At 30.2% G+C, this 25785-nt stretch overlaps 2 protein-coding genes across 2 annotated transcripts in view; both read left to right on the top strand.

The window, feature by feature from the left end:
• LOC129966538 (GAS2-like protein 1) overlaps positions 1–5931 on the top strand; it is a 68843-nt gene extending 62912 nt beyond the window's left edge. The window contains exons 6-7 of the mRNA XM_056080977.1: positions 1927–2443; positions 3868–5931. Coding sequence (XP_055936952.1) covers positions 1927–2443; positions 3868–4590 — 1240 coding nt within the window. The 3' untranslated portion in view covers positions 4591–5931. The remainder of the gene's footprint in view (positions 1–1926; positions 2444–3867) is intronic.
• A 13639-nt stretch (positions 5932–19570) lies between these two features.
• On the top strand, positions 19571–23880 carry LOC129965751 (Fanconi anemia group I protein-like). Its single transcript, XM_056079904.1, has one exon. The coding sequence runs from the start codon at positions 19703–19705 to the stop codon at positions 23810–23812; it is 4110 nt and encodes a 1369-aa protein (XP_055935879.1). The 5' UTR covers positions 19571–19702; the 3' UTR covers positions 23813–23880.
• The last annotated feature ends 1905 nt before the right edge of the window (positions 23881–25785 follow it).

Below are 25785 nucleotides of genomic sequence, written 5' to 3'. Positions count from 1 at the left end.
ACCTTACTGATAGAAGCGCAGTTTAGATTCCATTGAAACCCACTAATTGAAATTCGAAGTATCTTGTATTGTTTCTTTTGGAATCAGTGAATTGTATGTCTTTTCACATTTCAGTGTTTTGACAAGTACAATATATATTGTGATTAAATTTTTTTCTTCTTTTTTATCGTTGATCGAATTGAGCTTTTTTGTAACCACGCCTCTAGTAATTTTATATTTCTGATTATTTCGATTGCCATTGAATGACAGTGTAATTAATCTTTCAATCATTTTGTTATATGAATTTTTAAAAAAAAAAAGAAAATGGCAGAAACTAAAATTCTAAATGTTTTTCCTCCATTTATATACGCCTATGATACACAGTAAGATTGCATATTCAAATGCCGAAAAAGCGAATTGACTGAAGATAGGAGTAATATGTTTTGGCATTGAAGTGGTCGTTTGAAACTTAATGGAGTAATTTGACTATTAGTTCTCTGGTTAACGCTGCTAGGAAAAAAAAAACCCTGCCAATTATTCTACCCATAAAGAAATTAACTCTTCGAAATCATTGCTTCGACCTTGGTGTAATAGTCTCTTGGAAACATATTCGATAGTTACCATCAAGGCCGTGTTATCCAATAAACTATTTGGAGTGTAACCACTTATTCAAGGTTCCTAAAAATTTATCTTATTGGATTTATTTTAATTATAAACCAAAAAAATTAATTATTCTTCTAAATATGTTAAAAGTACTAATATGTATTTAAATTAAATTAATTATATATGTATTTAAATTAAATTAATTATGTATACGATCAGGATTTGTGGAATCTGTACTGCAAAACCTTAAGTAGAAAAGGCGCCAATTTGGAATATAATGAAATATAAAAAAAAGAACAAATGATTCTTTTTAGCCTATTAGTTATATTATTAAGTATTTTCATTCGGACTTAGTGCTGGAATTTCTATTCCAGTTTTGATGGAGCGCCAAATTAATTTTCCCCAGGGTGGTTAAATTTACTACGACGGACCTGTTACTATCGCTGACAATAAAATATAAGATGTATTTCGGCACCTTATATTTTAGATGAAGAATTAAGCAACTGATCGCTCAAAAAATAAATAGAACAAAATTAATTGATCAATTGATTCCTCTAAAAAAATCAATTTTATTATATTAAAAACATTCAAATAATGTATGTTGACAAGATATGCATTCAGTTACTTTCTTTAAAATATCTATTGGAATATTCTATATTGCTGTATTTAGCATTAAAACATATGTTTGTAGATCTATTTAACCCATTTATATTATAGAAAAGGTTATCTCTTCTGGTCTTTAAATCAGGGTCAGTTCTAAGGCTGTGCAGTTCATTTAGACAGAAGATTTAGGGGCACAATTTCCTAATCATAAAGTTTAAAAATTTGCGTAGTTCGTATGGCTGCTAGCTGAAATACTATAGAAAAGAAAGCAAATGGTAAACTAACCAAAAACACTAGAACTAAGTACTGTAGAGAGTTTTAGTTGTTTTCTTTACATTGTGTTTACAGAAAACAACTGCGCCATCTACCATTTAAAAATACTTTGTACATTGATTCTATTGAGGATTAAAAATATATGCAAATATATGATATATATATGAGGAGGATGCCACAATTATTTTGTACAGGACACCGAAACTCTGAAACTAGCCTTGTTATAAATACGCTATTTTTACCACACTTTGAAAACAAAAATTATTTCATGATGTGAAGCTGAAATCTTCCGTACTATTAACACGTATTAAGATTGAATATTGCCTGCAGAAATAACTGATTCTCCTTTTAGAGAATTTGACACATACCATTCTTGACTAATTTTTAACAAGTGGATACATTTTTCTATATTAAGACAAAGTAAGCTAGTTAAACTCAATTTTATAATTCTACTCTATATATTTACAGACCACCTCAGGCACCGTCTAGTACTCCATCATCCCCTCAAAGCCACCGTCGATCTTTATCCTACATGTCCCCAACTCCAGCAAGACGTTGTCCCCACCCTTCGTCATCTCCGCCCACCACTGGTCGACCCTTGCCACTCCAGCCTTTGCCATGCAGTGATGATTCGTCCACTTCTAGTCTCCAGGACACTCTAGAAAGAAAATCTCCGCCCAAAAGACCACCTCGTCGTGTCTCCAGGGAAGGCGCAACCTCTTCTGATGAAGATGGCGAAAATTCTGATGATGACACTTTCAAGAGAAGACCAAGACGATCGATCGAAAGAAGAGAGCTTGTCTTCAAGGACACTGTGCCTTCCTCCTGGAAATACTCACCAGGTGTGCCGAGAAAAGACTATTCACAGCAACCGGTGACTGTCGCTTTTGGGGCAGGCATACAGCGAAAGATGAGTGATGGTGGCAATTCGAACAGCCGCTTACCTGCTTTGACGCCTAGGATTGAGAACAAACAGCCACCAAAAGTAAGTTTGGGGATCTGAAATTTTTTAAGAATCTCTATTTAAGATCTGTTTCATTAAATTAATATAATAAAATGATATGAACTTATGGCCAGTGGTATACGAATGCGCCAACATGGCATTTGACGCCCAAGTGCATTGTACTGCTTAAAAATGAGAACTAACTGGTTTTTTTTTTTTTTTTTTTTTTTTTTTTTGTATTATAACCAATCAACCGCATGGCTCTAAATTACAGGTTTATAACCATGAGGTTTTAACCAGTAGAATGCTCAATATGTTTATAATCTTATTCTACAATAATGTAATCCATAAAATTCTGCTTTATATTTCTGTGTAAAATAATGAAATAAATTTTACAAAACATGGATTTTATCATATATATTACTTTTAGGTAAATTAATATATAGGGAATACAAGCAATATTTAAGACAAAAAATAACATATACAATAATATATAATATCTATAAAATTAATACCTAATTTTTTATTATTAAGTACAAAATGTAGCAATAAGGTGAGTTTGTCTTTTATCTCATGCTTTTTTCCCTGTATGGAATCTTATAAATTATTACTAATTTTATTAATCAGTTCTCTAATTCCAAATAAAACATATAGTAAAAGCATAAAATACTAATTAAATTGTTAATATTTATTATGAAAAAATATTTTAAAGCCTACGAATTAAATTGATATAAGAACGGTAAAATAACTATACTGTATGTAACGCTCATTGAATAAAAAGAACAGATAGAAAATTTTAAAAGAATTTTTTTCCTTTCTTAATCTTGATAAAATGTATTACTTATATTTTTGAATATATTCTTATGTAAGAATAAATGTGTTAAAACTGAAAGCTTTATAAAATAATATATATATGGTTTACTTGTAAAGTATGTCCTTTTTTTATATATCTTTAAAGCGCTTTAATTCTTTCTAAAGCTATGGGAAGTATGCTTCCCACCAACTTCGTCATTCTTCATATGAAATAATGTGGGTTGGCATAAATTCTGACAAATTTTTCTGTAAGACAGAAACCTATAGGTGCTTCAGTTATTTATCTCACGCAAAATGGCGTGAATTGATTTTTTTTATTTAATTATTAATTAGCCAAATTATTTAATTAATCAAATTAAATTTATCTAATAAGTAAAACAGTCATTTTTCTTAAGCCAATTTCAATCATAAAATTATTTTAATATATCATGACTAGCAAAAATGGTCTTTTAAAGGGTTAAGATAAAATTTTTGTACGATGGTAATGTTATCTTTGAAATGTATTGTACAATGATAATTTTAGTCATTATACGTTATTACTCAGAAATTTGTTTCCGTATATGCATAATTTGATATATAAATCTGATTTATTGAATTGTGTTATTATATAAAATCCAAATTGGTTTAATAAAGTATTTCTTTTTCCTTTTTAGATAGGGAAAGTTTCGCCGCAACGCCATTATCAGCAAAACTGGAACGAAACTCGTTCTCAAAGCTCAGAAGATTTATTCCAAACTCCTTCATCAGGTCCAGCGCAAACGAAGAACCTGATATTCCATTCCAGAGGCCCATCCCCCGTGAATGCCAAAGGAAGAAACGCAGCCATTATTGAAAGCAGTTTCAGAAGATGCGACCCCAAGAGACATTCTTCGCCAAGAATCAACCAACGACCAAATACCAAAATGCAACTTTCGCCTCCGAAATTCCAACCCAGAACAACTGTGATGCAACAAAATGCCCGCAACATACAACAGAACAATCAACAACAACAACCTACAAGAAGAATGTTTTGGTCTCCTGAAAGACAATCTCTGCCCAAAACTGTTTTGCAGCGAAAGAACTCTGCCCCGTCGCCTGAAAAATTAGCATCTCCTGTTGTTGAAAAACTTCTTCAGCATAGTGACCTCTGTAATGATAAGAATTTTATCCAAAAAATTGAACAGCTGATCGAAGAATTCCAAGCCAAGACAAAATTCGATGATTCTAACGATTTTGATGGCGTGATTCAGTATAATTCTTTACCAGTCAATCTTAATGATGAAATAGATTCGAAACCTATTCGTCTGCCACCTAGAAAATCACCAGTCGAGAACAATTCTGGCAAATCGCCATCAAAAATACCTTTGCCTGTCTGGTATTCTAAATGCCATTCTTAAAAGTGTTCTTTACGAATATTCAAATTGAACAACAGATACCATAGTTGTTAAATTATCAGTTCCCTGCTGATAATTTGATCGAAACACGATTTGTGATTTGATATCGCTCGATTTGTGATTTTATATCGTTCGAAGCCTTAACAGAATGAAATGTTAGTGAGAAATGCGATCAGGTGTATCTATCGCATTACAAGTTGTGTAGGCACATATATTTTTGCCTTGCCTACAGGTCTAGTCAGGAGCCAATTAGAGGTATTTTTCGAGTTATATGTTGTGTAAGATGAATATCCCGCAGACTGGAAGTCAAAATTGGGATAAGCGATTTCGCTAAGGTATCCTGACTGTATATTAGACAAAAGACTGATATTTTAAATACACATTTAGAAAAAAAAATGATAATGGATTTTTCAGTTCTCATATTGCATTTATACAGTGTATGAATGGAACTTAAAAAAAATCGAAATAGTTCGTCTCCAGTTTTTTTATTTTATTATATTTTTTCTGAAAATCTTCATTTGAATCTTTATTTTACATCTACACATTTTTATGAGAAATTTAAAATATTAATCAGTTGAAGTAAGTGTTATTTTTCTCTCAAGACTGATTAAAGAAACTCACACATTAACATTTTTTTAATACTATTTCGTTATTTTTTTTTGTGTGTGTATGAAGTCATTAATGCTGAAAGTTATTATCTTTAATATGTGATATAAATTGTTTCGAAAGCTATTTTCTACATAATATTCTGAAAGTAATAATTGATTGTTTCCCATTCGTATTGCTAAGTCAATAATTGTGTTGCAAAATTAATGGTAAATTTTTGTGACTTGTTTTTATTTTTGAGTATTCAGTTAATTTATTCTATGTAATAAAACATAGAATTTTCTAACATCTAGTAACTACAAATAGCAGTGATTTGCATTTCGAAACTTAAGTTACATATATTAGAAGCTTGTTTTTATAGTATAAAATAATACGAGAGATGCAAGACTTATTTTATTGTCCACGGCTTTTATTGAAGGTGATTATTGATATATTTTGAACATTCCAGTTATATTGAATTGCTGTGTGATTTTTTTTATAATATCCTTTAAATAGTGAATGGTTGAAGCCAGAAATAGCCTTCTGCTTGCTGGAAATGATATTTTTATAATTAAATATTAACATTTAATACATTTTTAATATATGCTTAGTTATTAACTAAAATTTTTAATTGAAACCCCCGAAGTGCCAAAAATGATTTCTGCGGGTACTTAAGAACTTAAGGATATTATTTTCTTGATATAAATAATGCTACTAACAAAGTATTATTTTGTAATAAATGATATTTTCTATTCAGAATGGTGTGGTGTTTTATCTTTGATATTATGATTTTAATAAATAAGTTTTTCATTGTTCAGTTTTCAAGCACAATACGTCAATATGGAATAAAGAAACTGAAATTAATTTGTAACATTTCGTTTTTAAAAGTGAGGTATCTTTTTACTTTTCAACTAGTCATTAAAATCTAATAATTCGATCTGTTATTCTTTATGAATTAAATCGTAAGATAATTCTTATAAGTTATTTATGTTCACTTACAGGGTGATTCAAAATCTAATTACAAAATGTTAAAGGAGATAGAAGATACAAAAAAAAAAAAAAAAAAAAAAAAGAAGGAAGGAAGAATTGAGATTCTATATTCTAGTTCGAAATATCATATCATATTAATGTTTTAGATTTGATTCATTTGTCTTTATTTTATTAATAGAATTTTTATCTTAATTTCAATGAAATATGACGTACTTATTAAAAATAAAATAAGATAATTTTGTATCTGTAAATATGTACAAAAAAAATACATTTAATATCGTCAATATCGTCGCAACATTTAACAACCTTTTTATCGTCGCAAAGGGAAACTTAATCAGTGAACGATGAAAAATATCACTGTAAAATAAAAATATTTATTAAAATTTGAGAAAAAAAAATTAAAGAGATGATTTTAAACGTTTATTTGAAGATACCATGGAAAAGTCTATTTCTCGAATATTTAGCCTTCGTAGAAATGATACGTGTGCAATAATATTCTCTGAAAATAAGTAAAATCGTTTACTTGTAATTTAATTTATTTATTGAAAATATAATTGAAATTTTTAAACACTTTTTTTAATCATCGGGACTGGTCTCCTCTAAATTTTCTCTCATACTCTATAATAAACTTGTCATGCCATATAACACCTTACATAACATTGGCGTACAATAGTTACGGATCAATCCCAAGAATGCGTTAGTAGAATCCTGAAATCGAATTTGTGTTTCAGGATGGTTTTCTCAACCCATTCAAACAAAAATTTGACACAAAACTGAACTTTTCGTCACAAAATCCCCTACCAAATTTGATATATTTAAGTCATTGTGTTTTTGGGTTATCACGTTACAAATTTCTGAAAGGACAGACGGACATTTTCAAAAAATGTGTTTTTCGAAATCAGAGAGGTCTAAAACATGGAGGTTCGTTAAAATATCGAGTTCAAATTTTTTGCTGATTACTGTATATTTTCTCTGTACTATGTATACGAGAAAGTAAAAAGTTTTTGCTTCCCAAGAAGTAACTACGCGCAAAATTGAGTATCACGACGTTCAATAGTCTAGACTATCAACCTTGTAGACTTTTCATCATACGTGCCTAATTCAAAGACTGTTTCATTCAGCAATTTCTTTAAGCAGTCTTTAGAGAAATAATATTTCCCATTCCATGTTAAACGTTTCACAATATGAAAAACAAGGCTTTCATTTCATAAATTAGAGAAATTTAACTCGGAAATGTATTCTGCATTCTTTCTTTTTTTCCCCAAAAATCAACATATACAGTGGGCCTCAAAATTGAGTATACAGCTTAGAAACTTACAGACTTTTTGCAATTACAAATTAAATATTGCTTTAAGATGATTGAAATTTTTACCTTATATACTTTAGTCTATGCTTTACCGTACTATATTAATAAAATTGTTACGTTTATTTATTTTTTACGAAAAAAAATAAAAGATCCTAGACGAGAGGAAAAACAACACCACAAAAATAAGTATACACCTTTATTAATTTCCTTTAAACGTACAAATTAATATTTTGTTGCATAACCTTTTGCTTGAATAACAGCTTGTAATCTTCTGGGCATAAATTCTACTAGTGTTTTAGTGGTTTGAACAGAAATTTTAGCCCATTCTTCTCTCGGAACCTTCTTGAGAACTTCCTTGCTTGTGATTTCGTGCTCATGTACAGCTTTCTCTGATTGCGACCACAAATTTTCGATAACGTTTAGGTCTGGAGTGTGTAATTGCTTCCTGCAATGGTACAGTAAGTATAACTGCACAATCTTCGCTGTATGCTTGGGGTCGTTGTCCTGCTGGAATATGAAGCTTGATCCAAGCCCCAACTTACTGGCACTTTTTTTCAAGTTATCATTTAAAATCCCCAAATATACATGTTTGTCATCAATAAAAGCAAGTACCATCAATAAAAGCAAGCTCTCCAACTCCTCCAGCCGACATACAACCCCAAACGAGAACAGATCCACCTCCGAACTTGACTGTCTTAATGGTGCTTTTAGGTGCCAGTGCTTTCCCAGCTTCTCTTCATATTTTAAATCGTCCATCGCTTCCGTAAAGATTAAACTTACCTTCATCAGAAAATATTACAGTGTTCCATAAAGAAATAAGCTTCATACGATGTTCTTTGGCGAAAATCACTCTCTTTTGTCTATTCACATACTTGATGAGTGGCTTTCGTATTGGTGTAAGGCCATGAAACCCATATTGGTGAAGGGTACATCTAATTGTTTCATCTGAGATCTTTTTCCCGATTGTAGAGGACATCGATAAAGCTAGTTTAGAGGCACTCACCCTCGGATCTTTCTTTACTGAGTGAATGATCTTCCCCTTCGCTGTAGTACTCAGTGTTTCTTTACGTCCTCTTCCAGGAATATTGGCCACAGATCCAGTTTTTTTATACTTCTGTAGTATTTTTTTGGACACAACCATGAGTTACACCAATCAACGAAGCGATTTCTCGAAGATATTTGCCCTCTTTCGACCATTTTACAACCAATAAATGTTCAGATTCAGTAGTTTCTCTACGAGAGCCCATTTTACGATTTTTAATGAGGAAAAAATACTATTTAAAAGCGTTGAAGTGCAATAGCACGTGTTATAAGCAGCAGCTACTCCTGAAACTCTAAAGAAAATTTGAAACTAAAAAAAGTGGTGGCAAAATTTACAAATATAAGAAGTGTATACTCAATTTTGTGGCATGGTTTTCTATCTTTTCTTCGAATCGAATAACTTTTTTCGTAATAAATAAGTTAACTATAGAATTGTGCTATTATAGGATGGTAAAGCAGAGGTTAAAGTATCTAGGATAAAAAAATTTATATATTTTAAATCAATATTTAATTTGTAATTGGAAGAAATCTAAAAGTTTTAGAGGTGTATACTCAATTTTATGGCTCACTGTAATTCCGGTGATATCATGATAAAATATTTCAAGGTCTTCATCCTCTTGCTGAATTCGAAGATACAACTGCTAAAGTGTAGAAAAATAGATTGCCAGATCTAAATTTAAATACTTCAAATACTGGAAAGAGAATTATAAACTTCCTCTAATTGGGCAACTACAAGTCGTAATTGCATCTAATTACATTTAGATCAATCTCGACACACAGGGCCCGTATTATCATTAAAAGTCATTAAAAGCTGCTTACTTTTTAATGATTCTTGTATAAGGATTGTAAAAGTTTTTTCATTCAAGGTTCTTGTTTGTTTCTGAAAATAAAAGAAAAGCTATCAGTGAAAAAAAAAATAACGAATTAAAAGTGTTAAATAGCGAAATTTTCGAAAAAACAAATAGAGAAATTTTTGTTTACATAATCAATAAGATTAGCATGATTTTTATATTCTAGATTTTTTTCTTTATGTTCATGGAATTTTTTTCAATGGTTTTAAATGTTAACAACATGGAATTAATGAATGTTTTTCCTTTATATAATAACTGTAAAGTAATAAAATAATTTTAGTTATGGTATAAAAGCGCTTAGTAGGTTTTTAATAAGAAATTTACTTGAAAATATTTTAAATAATTTGTGAAATATATTCAACAGAAAATTGGTTGTATATTATATTTACATTGGTCTGATATCGAACTTTCTTGATCATCTTAGTTAATTTTATCATAATACATAGCTCTATTATCAAAGATATTACATTAAGATTGATTTGAATTTTTTTTTCTCTTAAGGTGCATAAAAACTGTTTATAAATGGCGTATTTTTTAAGATAAAATCCCTTGTAGCATAGTCTTTTGCCCATATTGTACAATTCTATATGATATTATATTATTAAATATTTATTCAATATTATGAATATTGTTTGATATTATGCAGTATCGTCCAATATATGTGTACTCCTAGGGTGTGACTAATCATCCTGATCCAGTCTAAAGACCATCATTTCACTTTCTCACTGTTTCATAGTTTTTAAATATTCATATTGGCTAAATGTAAAGGGCTCTTCTTCGAGATTATTTTTATTTCCATTTGAGAATATTAATAATGTATGTTAAAAAAGAGTATTGCTTTCGTATTCTAAAAATTACTCGATGATTTGCCGCTACTTTTTTTTAAATTCATCCTTGTGAAGTTTACCAACGATACCTTCGCAAATCATTGTCTAGCAAAATACTTATCTTTCGAGAAATCCTCAAACCCATCTTAATGTAAGCAGTTTTTTATTAGGATTGTCGTTGCCCAGCAGACTACAGAAAAAAAAAATGTACTATCTAAAATAGAGCATTAAGAAGAAGTATTCACTTCTCTTGCAGATCGAGAATTTTTTCATCTTTTCTCATTACAAATTCCAATCAGCCGAAACGCATTTTTACCAAAAAAAAAAAAAATCCTCAACACTATAAACTGAATCAATATTCGTTAAATATTTTATCAATGTTGTCTTGCCTTCAATGCTGGAAAATGTAGCATTCATATTCAATAGAATGATCTCCTTCTCAAACCACATTAAATATTCAAATAGAATATATCAATTCACATATTTTTGTTATTGTGATTTATCACGCTGTCAGTGATTTAAGCAGAGTGAGCGTCTCTTGTTTTTTCAACAGCGCCAACTAGGGCCAAGAGTACGACTTAGCTACTTCATGCGTCACATTGCTTGCACAACCCCATTTTACACGAGAGGGGTACATTCACGCAACTCACAGATAGAACACTGAAGAGTAACCATGCCCGAACCGGGACGCCCAGAGCACAGGGAAGACGCGCTACCCCTACGCCAGGACGCCGGCAATCAATGTTGTAAACCAGGAAATATTTCTCCTCTCTCTGGTTTAAAATTTCAGTTACATAATTAATGTTTAGCCGTTATCTTCTTGGATTTTTATATCTATTTATTTTTTAATTTTTTATATGACTTTTTTTTTCTCTCGGATGCGAAGTACATAAACAGAAAGTATAGTAGCCAAAAAATTCGAAATTGAAACTTTGACGAATCTGAACGTTTTCAGACCTTCCTTGTTTGAAAAACGCATTTTTAGAGTTATGCCTTCCTGTCTGTGAATACAGTAACTCAAAAACCTTTTCAGTTGCACGGATGACATTTGGAATTTGATTTTATATTTGGCATTTGATCTTTGGCATCGAATTTGTAAGATTTCTATCAAATTTTAAACGAACTTCATTTAGAAGTCTGTCGGTTCGATTGTTCAAGTACAAATTAACTTGATAATTATAAAAGTAAAAGAGTTAGAAAGATACAATATGGTACACGGAATTACTATACAAAGTGCTAGGTCTGTATCAAGTTTGAAGCCAAATACGCCAAGGAGCCGACTGTCTGTCGGTCTGTACATAAGCATACATGTAAACGTAATAACTGAAAAATGCTATGACCTAAATAAATAAAATTAGGTGTGCCATATTATGATAATAACTATAGTTCCATGTCAAATTTTGTTTTCAAGCGGCCGGAAAAAATATCCAAAATACAAATTCGCATTTCAGGGATTTATCGCCAAAGATAACACGATTGCATTCAGTAAAAATATTAAATTCACTCCAAAGATCAATATTTTGTAACTATTGTTCGCCAGTGCCTTATGCAAGGTACACAATTTTATATGGGGAAGGAGAGGGAATATTTTTATTAAGCGGTATGTGAGAAATTTTTGAAACCACTCCCGCTGTTTTTTTTTTTTTTTTAACTTAAAGGTCAATATTTTGAAATTTTTGTTGGCCAATACTTTACTCAAGGTTCACAGTTTTATGCGGGAGGGGGATCTTTATTAGAGAGTATTTGAGAAAGTTTTGGAAAATGTTTATTTATTTATTTAAAACACAGGCGCTTCTTCGCATTATTGGTTTTCATATGGAAGTGAAAAGATTTGGGGTTCTATCAGTTTATATAATATTACTACTTCAAAAATTATTATCAAGAAAACAATTTTTATACAATTATAATATTTAAATGTTCATCCGTTCGAAAATCGTTATTTAATTACAATGCTCCTTTACGGAGTTTCAGAATTTTTTTCAAAATACCTTTTTAATAATAATCCCAATAATTTATACAAAAATAAATGATTTTTTTTAATTTTGCAGAACAGAATGGTAATTCACTTCTAATTAAAAATGCTTGTACAGATGATTCTTAGTTACTTCTCCAAACGAGAATTGAGGTCGTCGAATGGTAAATAAAAAGAACTAACAGGAATAAACTCATAACTCGAAATAAAAGTGTTGTTATTCCCTTCCTGACATAAAAATTTGTGAATCGAGAGCAAAGTCATAAAGCCACGAATTCACAAATATGTATTTTCATAGTCCCGAACATGAGAGTTTATAGAGATTCATAGTATAGTAAAAGAAATCAAAAATGTATTTTGGGGGCATTTTTTCGACTGTTTGAAACCAAAATTTTAGTATCAAGATCTCATCAAATTTTATTAATTTTAGTCATTGAGTTGTGGGGCTATCGCATTTGCATGCATGCGGAAATACAGGCCCACGTGCATGAAAACGTGAAGAAGAACAAAATGCAAAAGTGGAGACTTCCCTCGTAGCACACTTATATTGTTCAATATTTTATGATATAAAACAATATTCGCAACGTTACATAATATTGTTTAATATTGAATAATATTATATAATATCGTACAATATTGTACTACAGGCTGTGCTACCTGGATTAAAACGGATTTTATTCAAAATTTGATACATATCTATTTTTAGATCCTAAATCGTACCGAAATTTATCCAATCGATCTTTTTTAATTTTCTTAATTATCGCTTTCACCTAAACTCGAACAGACAGACTTTCTGTGAATGGATTCCGATCAAAATTTGATACAAATATACGAGTATGATCTTACTGTGAAGATTATGTACTGTCTAACTCAAAGTATATATATATTTTTTAGTTATCGTGTTCACAGACAGACAGACATTATTTCAAAACTTTGTTTTTCGAATTCGCGGTAGTTTAAAATTTGGAGATTCATCAAAAGCGTAAGGTTTGGTTTTTTTAAAGATAACAATGCTTTCTTTTCAGATACGAGAAAATGAAAAGAAGTAGACAACTTGATATCAAATATTCTTACATAGCGTTTTAAATTTAGTATATTTCACGATATATCATTTTAAGATAAAAAAAGAAAAATTAAATCAACACTGTGCGGGTTGGGGTTCGAACTCGCAACGTTAGGGTTCATAGTCGAGTAACATAACCACTAGACAAAAGAGTACTCTCTTCTCCGGAAGTTGTTATCTGGCTTATAATGTTACCACTACAATAGTCCCCCACCAGTGAGTTTATCGCGCCAGTTATGGCTAGCGACGAACGTGATTATCGCGCCAAGCGTTATGGCGAGCGACGAACGTTGTTATCGCGCCAAGTGTTATGGCGGGTGACGGCTAGCGTGTGTGAGTGGTTGCTGCCGGTAGATGGAGCCACGACAGCTGAATGAAGGATGCGGCTATTCAGAACCAGGGTCACCAATGTGCGGGTTGGGGTTCGAACTCGCAACGTTAGGGTTCATAGCCGAGTAACATAACCACTAGACAAAAGAGTACTCTCTTCTCCGGAAGTTGTTATCTGGCTTATAATGTTACCACTACAAACACGTTAATTATTTTGACTTATTTTATTTTTAAAAAATTAACTACATTGAAAATATACCTATGGGAGCTATAGAGCATAATTGCAGGCAAATATTTTCTTTCACATCAATTTATGAACATCATACCTACACTTGAGGCTTCAATATATTTCAAAGATAGCTCAAAATGCAATAATATCCTGCTTTTACTTCCACATTTTTAGCATTTCCTCTTCATTTGCAGCACTTTTTATTGTTCCTCTTAAATTAAGTTGAAGTAGTATTTAGAGTGGTTTCGTATGCTATATTACTTGAATATTACAAAACTGCAAAAATGCATATAAACTTGTTTACTTTTGCGACACTTTCGTAGAAACTTCTTGTATCTTTAACTTTCCTTCTTTTTCTTAAAAATGGTTAAATGTTTTGTTGGATTGTTGAAAATAAATCTCATGAAAGTATATACGCAAAATAGCATTTACTTCCATATTTTTTAGCATTTTCCCTTCTTTTGAAGCAATTTTTATTGATATCTTAAATTAAATTGAAGTAGTATTTTTTTATAGTAGTTTCCCATGCTATGTTACTTGAGTATTACAAAACTGCAAAAATGCATATAAACTTGTTCACTTCTGCGACATTTTCGTATCTTTAACTTTCCCTCTTCTTCTTAAAAATGGTTAAGTTTTTTTGTTGGATTGTTGAAAATGAATACTCATGAAAGTATATACACAAAATAGCATGAGTATTTATTGATATGAAAGCCTATGGATAAATATGCATATTACATAGGTAATCTGCTTATAAAATGAGATGATCCATTAAAGTGAGAAATTGTTTTTCTTTCTCTTTATATCTTTTTAATTTGCAGATTACCTAGATAATCTGTACTTTATTAAGTAGACATTCGTTAAAATAAAACTAAGATCTGTGTCCATATAAAATCTATGGATAAGTGATATCATGAATCGGAAAATACGTTTCATGTATATTTTAAGAAGTTATAAGTATTTTCTTATAATCAACAAATTGTAAGTAAAATTACTGATAACTATTGAAACATAAAATCATGACAAATTCTCTAAAGAAATTTAATTTTGCAAATACGAAATATAAAAATTGGTGATATTTTCGATTAAATAATGATTAGGTACAATGGTAGGCACAAAAAGCTCTTATTTTGTAGATGATTCCACACACACAAAAAAAAAATAGTTATTCTATCGATTACTTAGGTATTGTGCATATTAACGGCATTTGAATTATAATGTTGATATCTAACAATACTTAATGTAAGCATGCACTCATTTTGAATTCCTAGTCATTTCCGACAGCCGATGGTGTGAAATTTAGAGGAATTGCTCATCAGTAAATAGAACATTTGACAAATATAACCCATGTCTTTGTACCGTTTATTCGTCAGACTTAATCATTACAATGGAACTTTTCATTGGAAATTATCGTCTGCTTATTCGGAAAGATATAGTTTGATGGAATGGGTTAGGTCAACAATTCATGTTGTGGCGCTAGTTGTTTTGGCGTCAATTGACCCAACTGTGAAAATGCATTAAGGCATCCAATGCATCAATTCTTACCCAATGATTAAGTCTAGTTTCACGTTCCTTGGTTTTTCAAAATTTAAGTAAATGCTTATAATGCATGACTTGCCACATTTGCCGATTAAATTTCTTAAAAAGCAATGGTATTACTTTGATTAGAAATCAAAATTAGTAATTGCTATATTATTAAAGCACTATTTCAATAAAAAAATTGAATTATATGGGTTTTAAGTCAAAAAGAATTCATGCAGCCTAATGCACCAGTATCGTAACCTGTGGAATGCTAAGGGTTTTACCAATAAACCAATAGAGTTTTTCTCAGAGGTGGTGATAGTAGGAGGGGGGCAATTACCCCCCTGTCGGCAACGTCTTGGCCCCCCTCCCCCGTCGGCGAGAGATTCAGAGTTTCGTCGGTAAAAGTGTTTACCACTTCAGGATGGTTGTAGAGAGATGCGCATTATCGAATATGATTATTTAAAAACTGCCTTGAAGTTAATATATTATAAACAGTCGAAATATCCAAGTAACGATTAAAGTGTTTTGACTATATTTGGCAAAATAATCGATAGAGTGGTAGGTCAATAATAGGACATATTTTGCGGACAATTTTTGATAGACCAACTAAGAACTGATTGCAATGGATGTCGAAGATGTTAAGTTCGCAGATTTTCAGACATCTGGTTCAAATGTCATTCATTCAGCTTATAATTTGTACTACTTTTGACATATAACCGACTAGATAACAAGTGAATAAGGTATCGGCAAGGTGATAGGCTCATTTTGTTAGTAATTTTTAATCGGCCGACTATGAACGTAATGCGGTGAGTGTCGAAGACGTTAAGTAGGCTGATTTTCAGACAATTGATTGAAATGTTGTTCATTTAACTTATAATTTGCACTAGTTTTGGTAATATATCCGACTGAATAAGATATCGCATTCTGCCAACAATTTTAAGGCGGCCAACTGTGTGAATATCGAAGACTACACCTGCAGATTTTCAGACATTTGATTCAAATGCTGCATCAAGTTTTTAATTTTTACTACTTTTGGCAGTATATAACCGACAAGGTGACATGTGAATAAGACATAAGATATGTCGCATTTTGCCAAAACATTTTGATCGGTCGACTAAGACTTCAATGTGACGGATGTCGACGATATTAAATCCAAATTCTCAGTCATCCGATTTAAATGTTATAAGGTTCATTCAGAATATACTTTATATTATATTTAGTAGAATAATCAATAAGCTGGCAAGTGAAGACGTCACATTTTTTTCGACTAATCTTTTTCCCTTCGGCTAATATTTTATCATAGATTATGGGAAAAAAATTATTTTCATCGAACACTTCGATTACCTGCCAGTGGAATTATTAGAGAAATGGAGCTTTTCTATTATAATGAATACACGATATAGTTGTTTTCCATAATTCATCATTCAAATTCAAATTCTAAAGTTAATCGTCGTCTTATTCATCTAATTGTTACTTCCTCGATAACGAATTGGTAAATTTATTTTATTCATTTCACTATGAGAATTGCTTGACTAAAATCTAGTTAATGGTTAAACTAAATTTTATATATAACTCTTTTTTTCTTTTTTTTTTTTGACACGGTTGTGCATATGCATGCTAAAAAAAGTGACTTTTCTGTAGCGAAATTATGTGGCTTCATTATAAATTACTGAAGTAAGTAAATTGTACAATTGCAAATTAAGTTTATTTACAGTAAAATATCTGTTTTCTTTCGCAATCTAATTTATCAAGCTACAATCATTACACTAAAGAGGTATTACCGACTACAACTGACGACAAAAAAAAAAAAAAAAAAAAAAAATTGTGGCATGGTAGCTTTTTAGCTACACTAAAAGAGTTTAATCCAGTATGCACTAAATTTGTTAAATAAATTACTTCCTAAATTATTCAAACTCTGCATTCAGTATTATGACTATGTAATCTTGGAACGATTTTTTTCTTCTTCTTTCAATTACTATTCGCAGCAAAAACTATATGATTTCAGATGTTTCTAAATTTTAAATAGAGTTTATATAAAGATGTCTTGATAAAAGGATGATTGAAATTGTTATTCATAGAATATTCCTATATAACACATTAATCCCTTGACATACGAATTTACTTAACTTAATTATTAAAAGGCAGGTATTATTTGGGATAATTATTGTTATTTTAATCCCTAGCATAATATAAGGGCATTTCAGGTAATGATGCGTTTTCAAGTGATTTTTACATTTTAAATTACTTACTACTTTCCCTTAATTGCAGATTTAAAGTAAAAAATTTAGTAATTCCATAGCGAATCAGACTCCTCATTGTATACGAAGGAGTTAAGAAAAACCAATGCATGCAATTGAGAGGATAAAACTCACTTTTTGAAAGGAATATTAGCTTGCATTTCACTTTAAAATAAAAAAAGTAATTAACGATAAGAACGCATGCCTAAAAATGAAGATAAGGGAATTCATATTCAAGATCTAATTGTTTCTTAGTAAAATTCACTGGTTTTTTAAGCCTAAATATATTTTTAAAAATAAATACCTGGAGGATCTAATGTTTTAGCAGTCCATTCTTCATAAGAATATTTTTCATATCTTACATAAAATAGTAAGTTTGTACATATATTTACAAAATATTTTTTCCAGTATTCTTAAGAAACGACATCATTATATCTTTTCCGCATTTTATATTGATCGTGTCAGAACTGCAGTAAATTTTTTGTTGTATTAAATGAAATTTGTTTCTCTCTTATTATCCTCGGATTCAAAACACATCTGAATTCCTGCTCGTTGCTGCAATCCTGATTTAACAAATATTTTAGATAGGGGTGACTATGCTGAAAAATCAATTTTTGGTGAAAACATCGAATATTTTTTTTTTATTTTAGATTTCTGAAAAGTTTCTTTTATAAAACTTTTTCTTTGAACTTTTTTTATATATATAGCTTCTGATATAAAATAAGAGCACGCATTTGTTCATTTAGCATGACAGGTCATTCTGGCGCAATCTGTGTTTCCATCTATATTCAGGAATCTAGAAAGGAATATAACATATTATTTCTAATTTTAGACCTCAGAGAAATTAAACCTCAACAGTTTCATAAAGAAATAGACTCAAATATTGACAATTTTTTGATGATCATTAAAAGAAACTTTTTTTTTTACAAATTCCTTTGTAAAGTTTTAACAATGAAAGAAAGGATCAGGATCTGAATAAAAAAAATTTTCTTTAATTAAATGTAAAATTAATTATTATGAGTTATTTTGAAGCCAAATAAGAGATATTGTGCTTGCCCCCAGTCGGCTTTGTCTTGCCTCCCCTTCGGCAAATCTCTGCCGTCGCCTCTGGTTTTTCTTCATATAAATTTATATATTGGGAAGTCTAGTGAGTTTATACTAATTGCTATATATTTATCTTACTGGATTGGATATGTTTCTTCAAAAAACTGACGAAAAGTATGAAGATTCAAAGATTATACTTCTCTCTTTTTTATTTTTTTTATTTTTCTTATGTTTGATAGGTTATTATTCGAGTTCTATGTAATAATTTGAGTTATATGTTTCAAAGCTCAGTTTTGATTTAGGATCCATTTTACTATCAACTTTTTTTATTCTTTGATACTTTCAAAATCAAATTTTATTTTAGGCACATTATTCAGTGACTCGAATTATTCCTAGTAGGTCAAATAAATATTTGAATGATTTGAAAAAAAAGTTACATCTAGTCATAAAAAATAATTTGTGGACTCTTTCTATCTTGAATCAATTATTTTGTTAATATCACTTTGTTTTTGATAAATAGTGAGATTATTAAATGCAACACTAGATTACCCCCAGAAAAAGTTCCGAAGTTATCACAGGCACATTACAATAATTCAGATCTACCCATCCTGTGATTTGTTGGAAAAGGAATAAATATACAAATTCCTTTTCTTGTATTTATCATGGAAAATTAAAGCGTATTATCTTAATGCTTTTATCCAATTTACCTGAATGAAACGTATTATATACAACGACTTTTGACTGTTATCGATCCAGGAAAATCATGTGAATTAAGTTTTTACTTTTATTGATAATTTAACTAAATCGAGATTTATGTCCATTAATTTTATTCAAATACAATTTTGGGACGGTTAGTTTCCCATATTTTTTAAAAAATATGGGAAGCCAAACTTCCTAAGCATTGCGAAATTTATTTTTGAAGTTCCGTCACTGTATCTGTAAGTAAAACTAAGGAAAACAAAAACAAACTGAAAGCAAATCAAATCAAGTATATTGGCGCGAAAATTGCATCTTAACGTTATCGGCATCTAACTTTTTTTGCAATCATAGAAAAAGTAATTTGAATTTTTTTCTTTAAATATTTAGCTCATTTCTCTGAAGATTTACTAGAGAAATATGGATTTAGCTCAAGTACTTGAATCTATTCCTCTTCAAGAATTATTACAGACTATTCAAAACAAAGCTAAAAGTGGGAGCAAGGATGTTTCTGCTTATATACGTGCTATTTTTCAAGGATCGATGGATGGCAATGATGAGTCCGAAAAACGTTGCAGAGAAACTTTTAAATTTTCTTTGAATATTTTACAAATACCAGATTTATCGGCTACTTTGACTTCAGAAATCATTAATATTCTTTTACTGAGAATTGATATGTTTCATACGTCCACTTTGATGAAAATTGCCGAATTCTTCGTGGATCATGCCAAAAAAAGTAATAATTTTGGAAATAAATTTTTAGAAATTTTTTCTAAGGTCTTATCTTGTCTATCACATCGTGACACAATTGTCTATAAAGGAGAAGATAAATCTGGTGCTGATTTGAAAAAAGACATCATCATGTGTGTTATTTCTGATGATGTTAACATATCATGCATAGTAGAAATAATATCTGTACTTAAAGATATTGATTTGACTGAAGATGAAATCGAATTAATCATTGACAGTTTGTTAAAGTATTTACCCAGTATTGACTTTATTGAACTCCCTTCATATATCTACCAGTTGTTATTATTATCATCAAAGGGGCAACGTCAAAAAATTTTATTAGGGATTATTTCTTACTTTGTCAAACAAGATGGTGAGTTTCAGCAACAAACAGATGATGACAGTGAAAGTTTAATTTGCAATGAGAATGAAATAACATATCGACAAACTGAAGGGACGGTGATACTTATGTTATCTGTGAGCTGTAGGCATGATCAGACAATTGGAAAGGAATTTTCTGCCTTGATGAAAAAAGTTGGACATAAGGCTGAATTTGTTTTCTTACCGTTTCCTTTTGCAGCTTCATTATCTTTGTCACAAATCCAGTCCAACAGAGATGATATATTTGATACCTTAAAGAAATCTTTGACTACTGCATATCAGTTAAAGACTAAAAAAGATACTTCACTGTGGATGAGAGAAATGATTCCATTTAATCCTAACATCTTGGAATTGGTGAAAGATGTTATAAGGTGCAGTAAATATGGATGGGACCATGTCTGTCAAGGTCTTGTAAAATTTGGATTTATGATAATTGATGCATTTGGTCCAAAATCTATTGGAGGAAATGTTGCTAAGTCATCGTCAGAAGAGGGATGTCTATTAGGTAGCCACATTCTGAGGGATACTTTTAAAAACCATCGTATTGTCCGATCAGACATACTTGAGCAAATTCTGAATCAAATTGTCACTAAATCTCAAAAACCTGTGAAGCATTACATTGATATATTATCCCAAATTGTACAGAGTGATCCTTTATTTCTTTTAGATGTACTTCCAAGGATAGTGGAAATTTTAGATTACATTCATTTCATACCTCATGCAAATGCAGTTGACATATTGCAGGCACTTGCTCCTTTACTGAGAATAAGCATGCCCTTGAAAGACACTTTAATGTTAGTCTTAAGAAAAGCTCTTTTCCACAGAGATATTGATGCTAGAAAAGTAGCTGTAAGTGGTTATTTGATGATTCTAAAAAAACTCAATTTCATTGGCAAAGTTTCCCTTAGTCAGAGCCAAACATCTGTTAGCAGTCAGGCCTCGTCTGCTTCTCTGATATCCACTCAAGTGAAAGCTGATGTTTATGTAAGTGCAGGAAATTTGAGTTCTAAAACTATGTGCTTAGAAATAATGGGTTTGCTTAAGAGAGTTTTAATGCAACAAGGAACTGTACGTCAACTTCTGTATGAAGGCTTATACGATGTCACACTTCAGAATAATTCTCTTCGTGATATTGTATTAGAATTGCTTTTGGGGCAGTTTGAAAAATTTTATGATAATGACAATAACTCTGATGCACCATTGCGTTTCGATTTGTGTTTCCAAGAAATAAAAGGTAATATTGTTATAGAAGAGCCTCTTGCTCACCTTATTTCTTGCATTTATCTTATATTATTAAAATCTGAAGAAGTTGTTGATGATGATGAATATGATCTCAGTGCACAAAAGATACTTGAAGATTTCTTGCAAAAATTAATGAATAAAATGTGTGAAATTGATATTGTGAATTTGCACCTCACTAACAAGGAAGTAGACGACATACCTACCAATACATCACAGAACAATCTTATACTAAATGTTTATGAATCTCTATTGGAATATTGTTTGTTGCAGAACAAGGATTATGATTCTGAGAATTGTGAATTGCTTTTAAAATTGTACAGCAAATATAGAGAAATACTTGATTCCCTCAATGATAAAAAACAGAAAAAGCAAGTAAAAGGAAAAACGAACATAGCCTCATCTATGCATGTTACTCTTAAATTCTTTTCAAAATTCATGCATGGTCTGTTTTTGGATGGTACTTTCAAGCATCAAGAGGGTTTGAATTTGTTTAGAAGTTATTCAGCATTTGTTATACATATTGTGAAGTCATGCAATCAGAAAATAGTAAAGTTAAGTGAAAATGGTATTCTTGATGGTTTTTCTAAAGTAATGGCTGACTCATTTAATGATATATTAACCCTTGGTCAGGTCTATTTTAAAACTTATCTTGATGGTATTGGTTCTGATTTTACATCACTGGATTGGGAAAGGATATCTGGACTTTTTGCTGATGGTTTAGCAGCTTTATTTGTATTCATTAGTACATATCACAGGAAGAATGCTAGCAAGTTTGTTATAAAAATATGTGGTGATGAATCAACAACAATATCTCAAGCTATTCAAATAGTTTTAAAATCTATTCAGAAATCAATTATGAAATTATTATCAGATACTGAAAATGATGTTAATTTAAAAGAAATTGTTCCTCTTTTATCAGTTATCAAAACATTATATGATCTTTTTCCTTCTGATTTTAGTGAAGATGTATACAAGTGGTTAAGACAGCTATGTTCTCAGCAAGTATTTCAGAATGCATCTGTATCTAAATCTTTTGTATCTTTATGCCTTACTCTTGGGCATCAGTATTCACATATTTTGATTTTTCTTAAAGAAATAGCCTTTGATTTGCATTACCATTTAGATGATATTGATCCTGATGTAAGAGTTAGTGGCTCACCTAAATATAACATCATCACACCTGAAATTGCTCGTGTTTTGATGCCTTACTTAATTTCAAACTTAGATCAAATACTGGAAGAAACTGAATATGTTCTGAATTACATGAAAGCAAATGCAGTCCTTCCAACTGAATTTTTAATGTCATCAAATAGCAGTGATGCCAGCATACAAAATATGGAACAGGGAGTTTCTGCATGTCTCGCTGATATGGTTTTGGTGTTTCATGAAATAGTTCAAACTAGTATACCTCCAGATAATACAAGCAGTAATATTTTCAAAACAGTTGCAAAATTTTATAGAATTTTGTGTGCTTTAACAAAATATTACTTATTATGCCATACTAAAGCAAAAACAGCTGTGCTTCATTCAAATTTTGAGAAACTAGTAAAATTAACCCACACTAAGCTCACGTCATATGTCTATGGATTTATCACTTATGTCCAAATGATGTCTGAAGAAGGTGACAAAAAGAAAAAAGTCAAAAGCCACATTGCGGCAGCAAAAGCGATGAGAGAAATTAGAACTGTTCCACCTCTAGTTTTCGCTGTAGAGACTTTTGAGAAAAATCTTATTCTTCTATCTAAAAAATACAAGAGAAATTTAGTGAATCATATGAAGCTAAGCACTGCAAGAGACTTCCGTATCAATGCTGCTGTAATAACTCAGCCTGAACAATCTCAAGAAACGGAAGCAAATTCTGAGGTTGCATCTGTTAATGGAACTGTCAATGATGAAAGCTCTGATCATGATGAGATAATGAATGAAGATACTGCAGATGATGGACCTGATAATGAAGTTGCCAATAATTCTAAAAGTAACATGAGCATTGCCAGCAGCTGTGTTCAAAATAATACTGTGAATAATAATTCTATTCATGATGAACCAGTTTTAGAAAATGAAGCAATGGAAACAGATGATGTAGACAAGCCAGCTCAAAAGGTTTTAAAAGAAAATAAGCCATTAAATGTTAAAAGAAAACGTTTGGGAGTGAGAGTGAATACTAAAAGAGCTAAATAATTTGATATTTTTGTGGTGAAACCACTGCTGTCTAAATATACAGCAAATTTAAAAATTAAAAGGTTTGATTTTTTTTTTTTTTTTTTTTTGTCAACTTTGCTGTTTAAGACTGATAATGATGTTAGAACTATTTAATGGCTATCACATGAACAACATTTTTTATTATTAATTATTTTATGCTAGCATATGTGCTTTTTGATAGCTACTATGAAATAGTATACACACATTCTTTTCCTAATAAAGGGAAAAGGAACCTTATATATATATATATATATATATATATATATATATAGACATTAAAGTATTTGTTGCAAGATTTATTTGCTATGTTATATCCCCAAAAAAAATTTAAAAAAAAGAGCTTATTATTATGTTTATATTATTTTATTCTTGTATGATTTAATTTTTTAAATAAATATGTTATCTTGAAAGGTTTGTTTTATTCTGAATATTATTTTTTGACCATGAAATTTAGGTACTCGTGAATTAATTACATGCGAGCAATTAATTATCAAAAGTGTCATATTAATCTAGTGAGCATGTTCATCAGTTAAGCCAAACATTCACCAATAAGATGTGCTACTATACAAGTACTGAAAATTATATGTGAAGGTTATAATAATAATTTTTCTCAATCTCCTTATAAATAATTAGGCGATTTATGTTAGAAAAAAAAAATGTTTCTAATCTCAGATATTGGAACTAGTTTTATCTGAAAAACTGAAAGGGCATTATCCTTCAAGGTAATATTTTTAAAAATATATGTATTTTAAAAAAGTTATAATAGCTGACTTAGTTTTTTGTGGCTCCTTTGAGAAAGATTTGTCTGAAGATTCTTAGGATTTCATAAAATTTTGTAATATAATTATCATTTTTGTCTATTTTCAGTTCGGGATCAAAAACCAATTACTATTGCCTGCTTATTGCATTGCAATCTAATATCATTCTTGTTCACAATATTTCTACAAATTTAATTGCTTTATATTGAATTTGGAAGTCTAAGAAAATTAGAATGAAATAAAAATTTAATTTCTATGGAATTTCTTTATAAATTTAACTGTGTTTCTTGATGCAAGAATGGGATATTCAGTCATAAGTTTCAAAATGTTTTATTTCTTTTCATACAATTACAAAAAGTGTTTAGTAAAATCAAACTATTTACATCAATACAAATTTTCAGAATGATTTTTTTATATTATGCCTCTAGATCTGTAGAAAATTGCAATTTATTATTTTTACACTACTTATTCAACTGTAACTGTCTATATTATGAAAAAAAAAAAAACAACTTTATTCTGTTCCATCTGTAGTAATTATAATTTTGCAACATACTAAGCATTGGCATTGGTCGTGTAATGTGTAAACAATAAAATTAATTTTATAGCAGCATTATTAATTTTATAACAGAAATGTCCACCTTAACCAAATGACTGACTTACATTTATTTGTAGTCATGTTTCACATGACTTCAAAGTATTATTTATAAGCCTTAAGAAAAAAAAACTTAGTTATTTCGAAATTTATTTAAATTATTTTGCATTTAATTTGCAAACCCATCTATTCATTGGTCCTGGGAAAAATCATCAATTTCCATAAAAGCTAATTTTTTTTCTCCTCCATTCTTAAAATATTTTCTTTGATCTCAGTATTACATAAAGATTTTTAGCCTTGCTCTTAATACTCTATAAATGTATTAAAGTGAAAAACAGAAAAATAAGTTTGTTAATTCAAGTTATATCTATAAGAAAAATTATCTCTAAAATATTTTTTTCTCCAACAGTCTTTGATATAATCTTATTATGTATTAGGCATTTTTATTAAATTTAATGAATACTTTAAACTGTTGTATATCATTCTAAATTTTTATACATACTATGATTATACAATTTACTATGATTAAAATCTAAATGTTGTATCGTATTTGTAGAAAGGTCAATAAGTAGAAATTCAAGACCTTGTTACAAACCACAGTT

This window comes from Argiope bruennichi, chromosome 4 (genome assembly GCF_947563725.1).
Source record: "Argiope bruennichi chromosome 4, qqArgBrue1.1, whole genome shotgun sequence".
In the NCBI taxonomy this organism is placed as follows: Eukaryota; Metazoa; Arthropoda; class Arachnida; order Araneae; family Araneidae; genus Argiope; species Argiope bruennichi.
The sequence above is the reverse complement of the archived record's forward strand: the minus strand, read 5'-3'. Positions and strand labels throughout refer to the sequence as shown.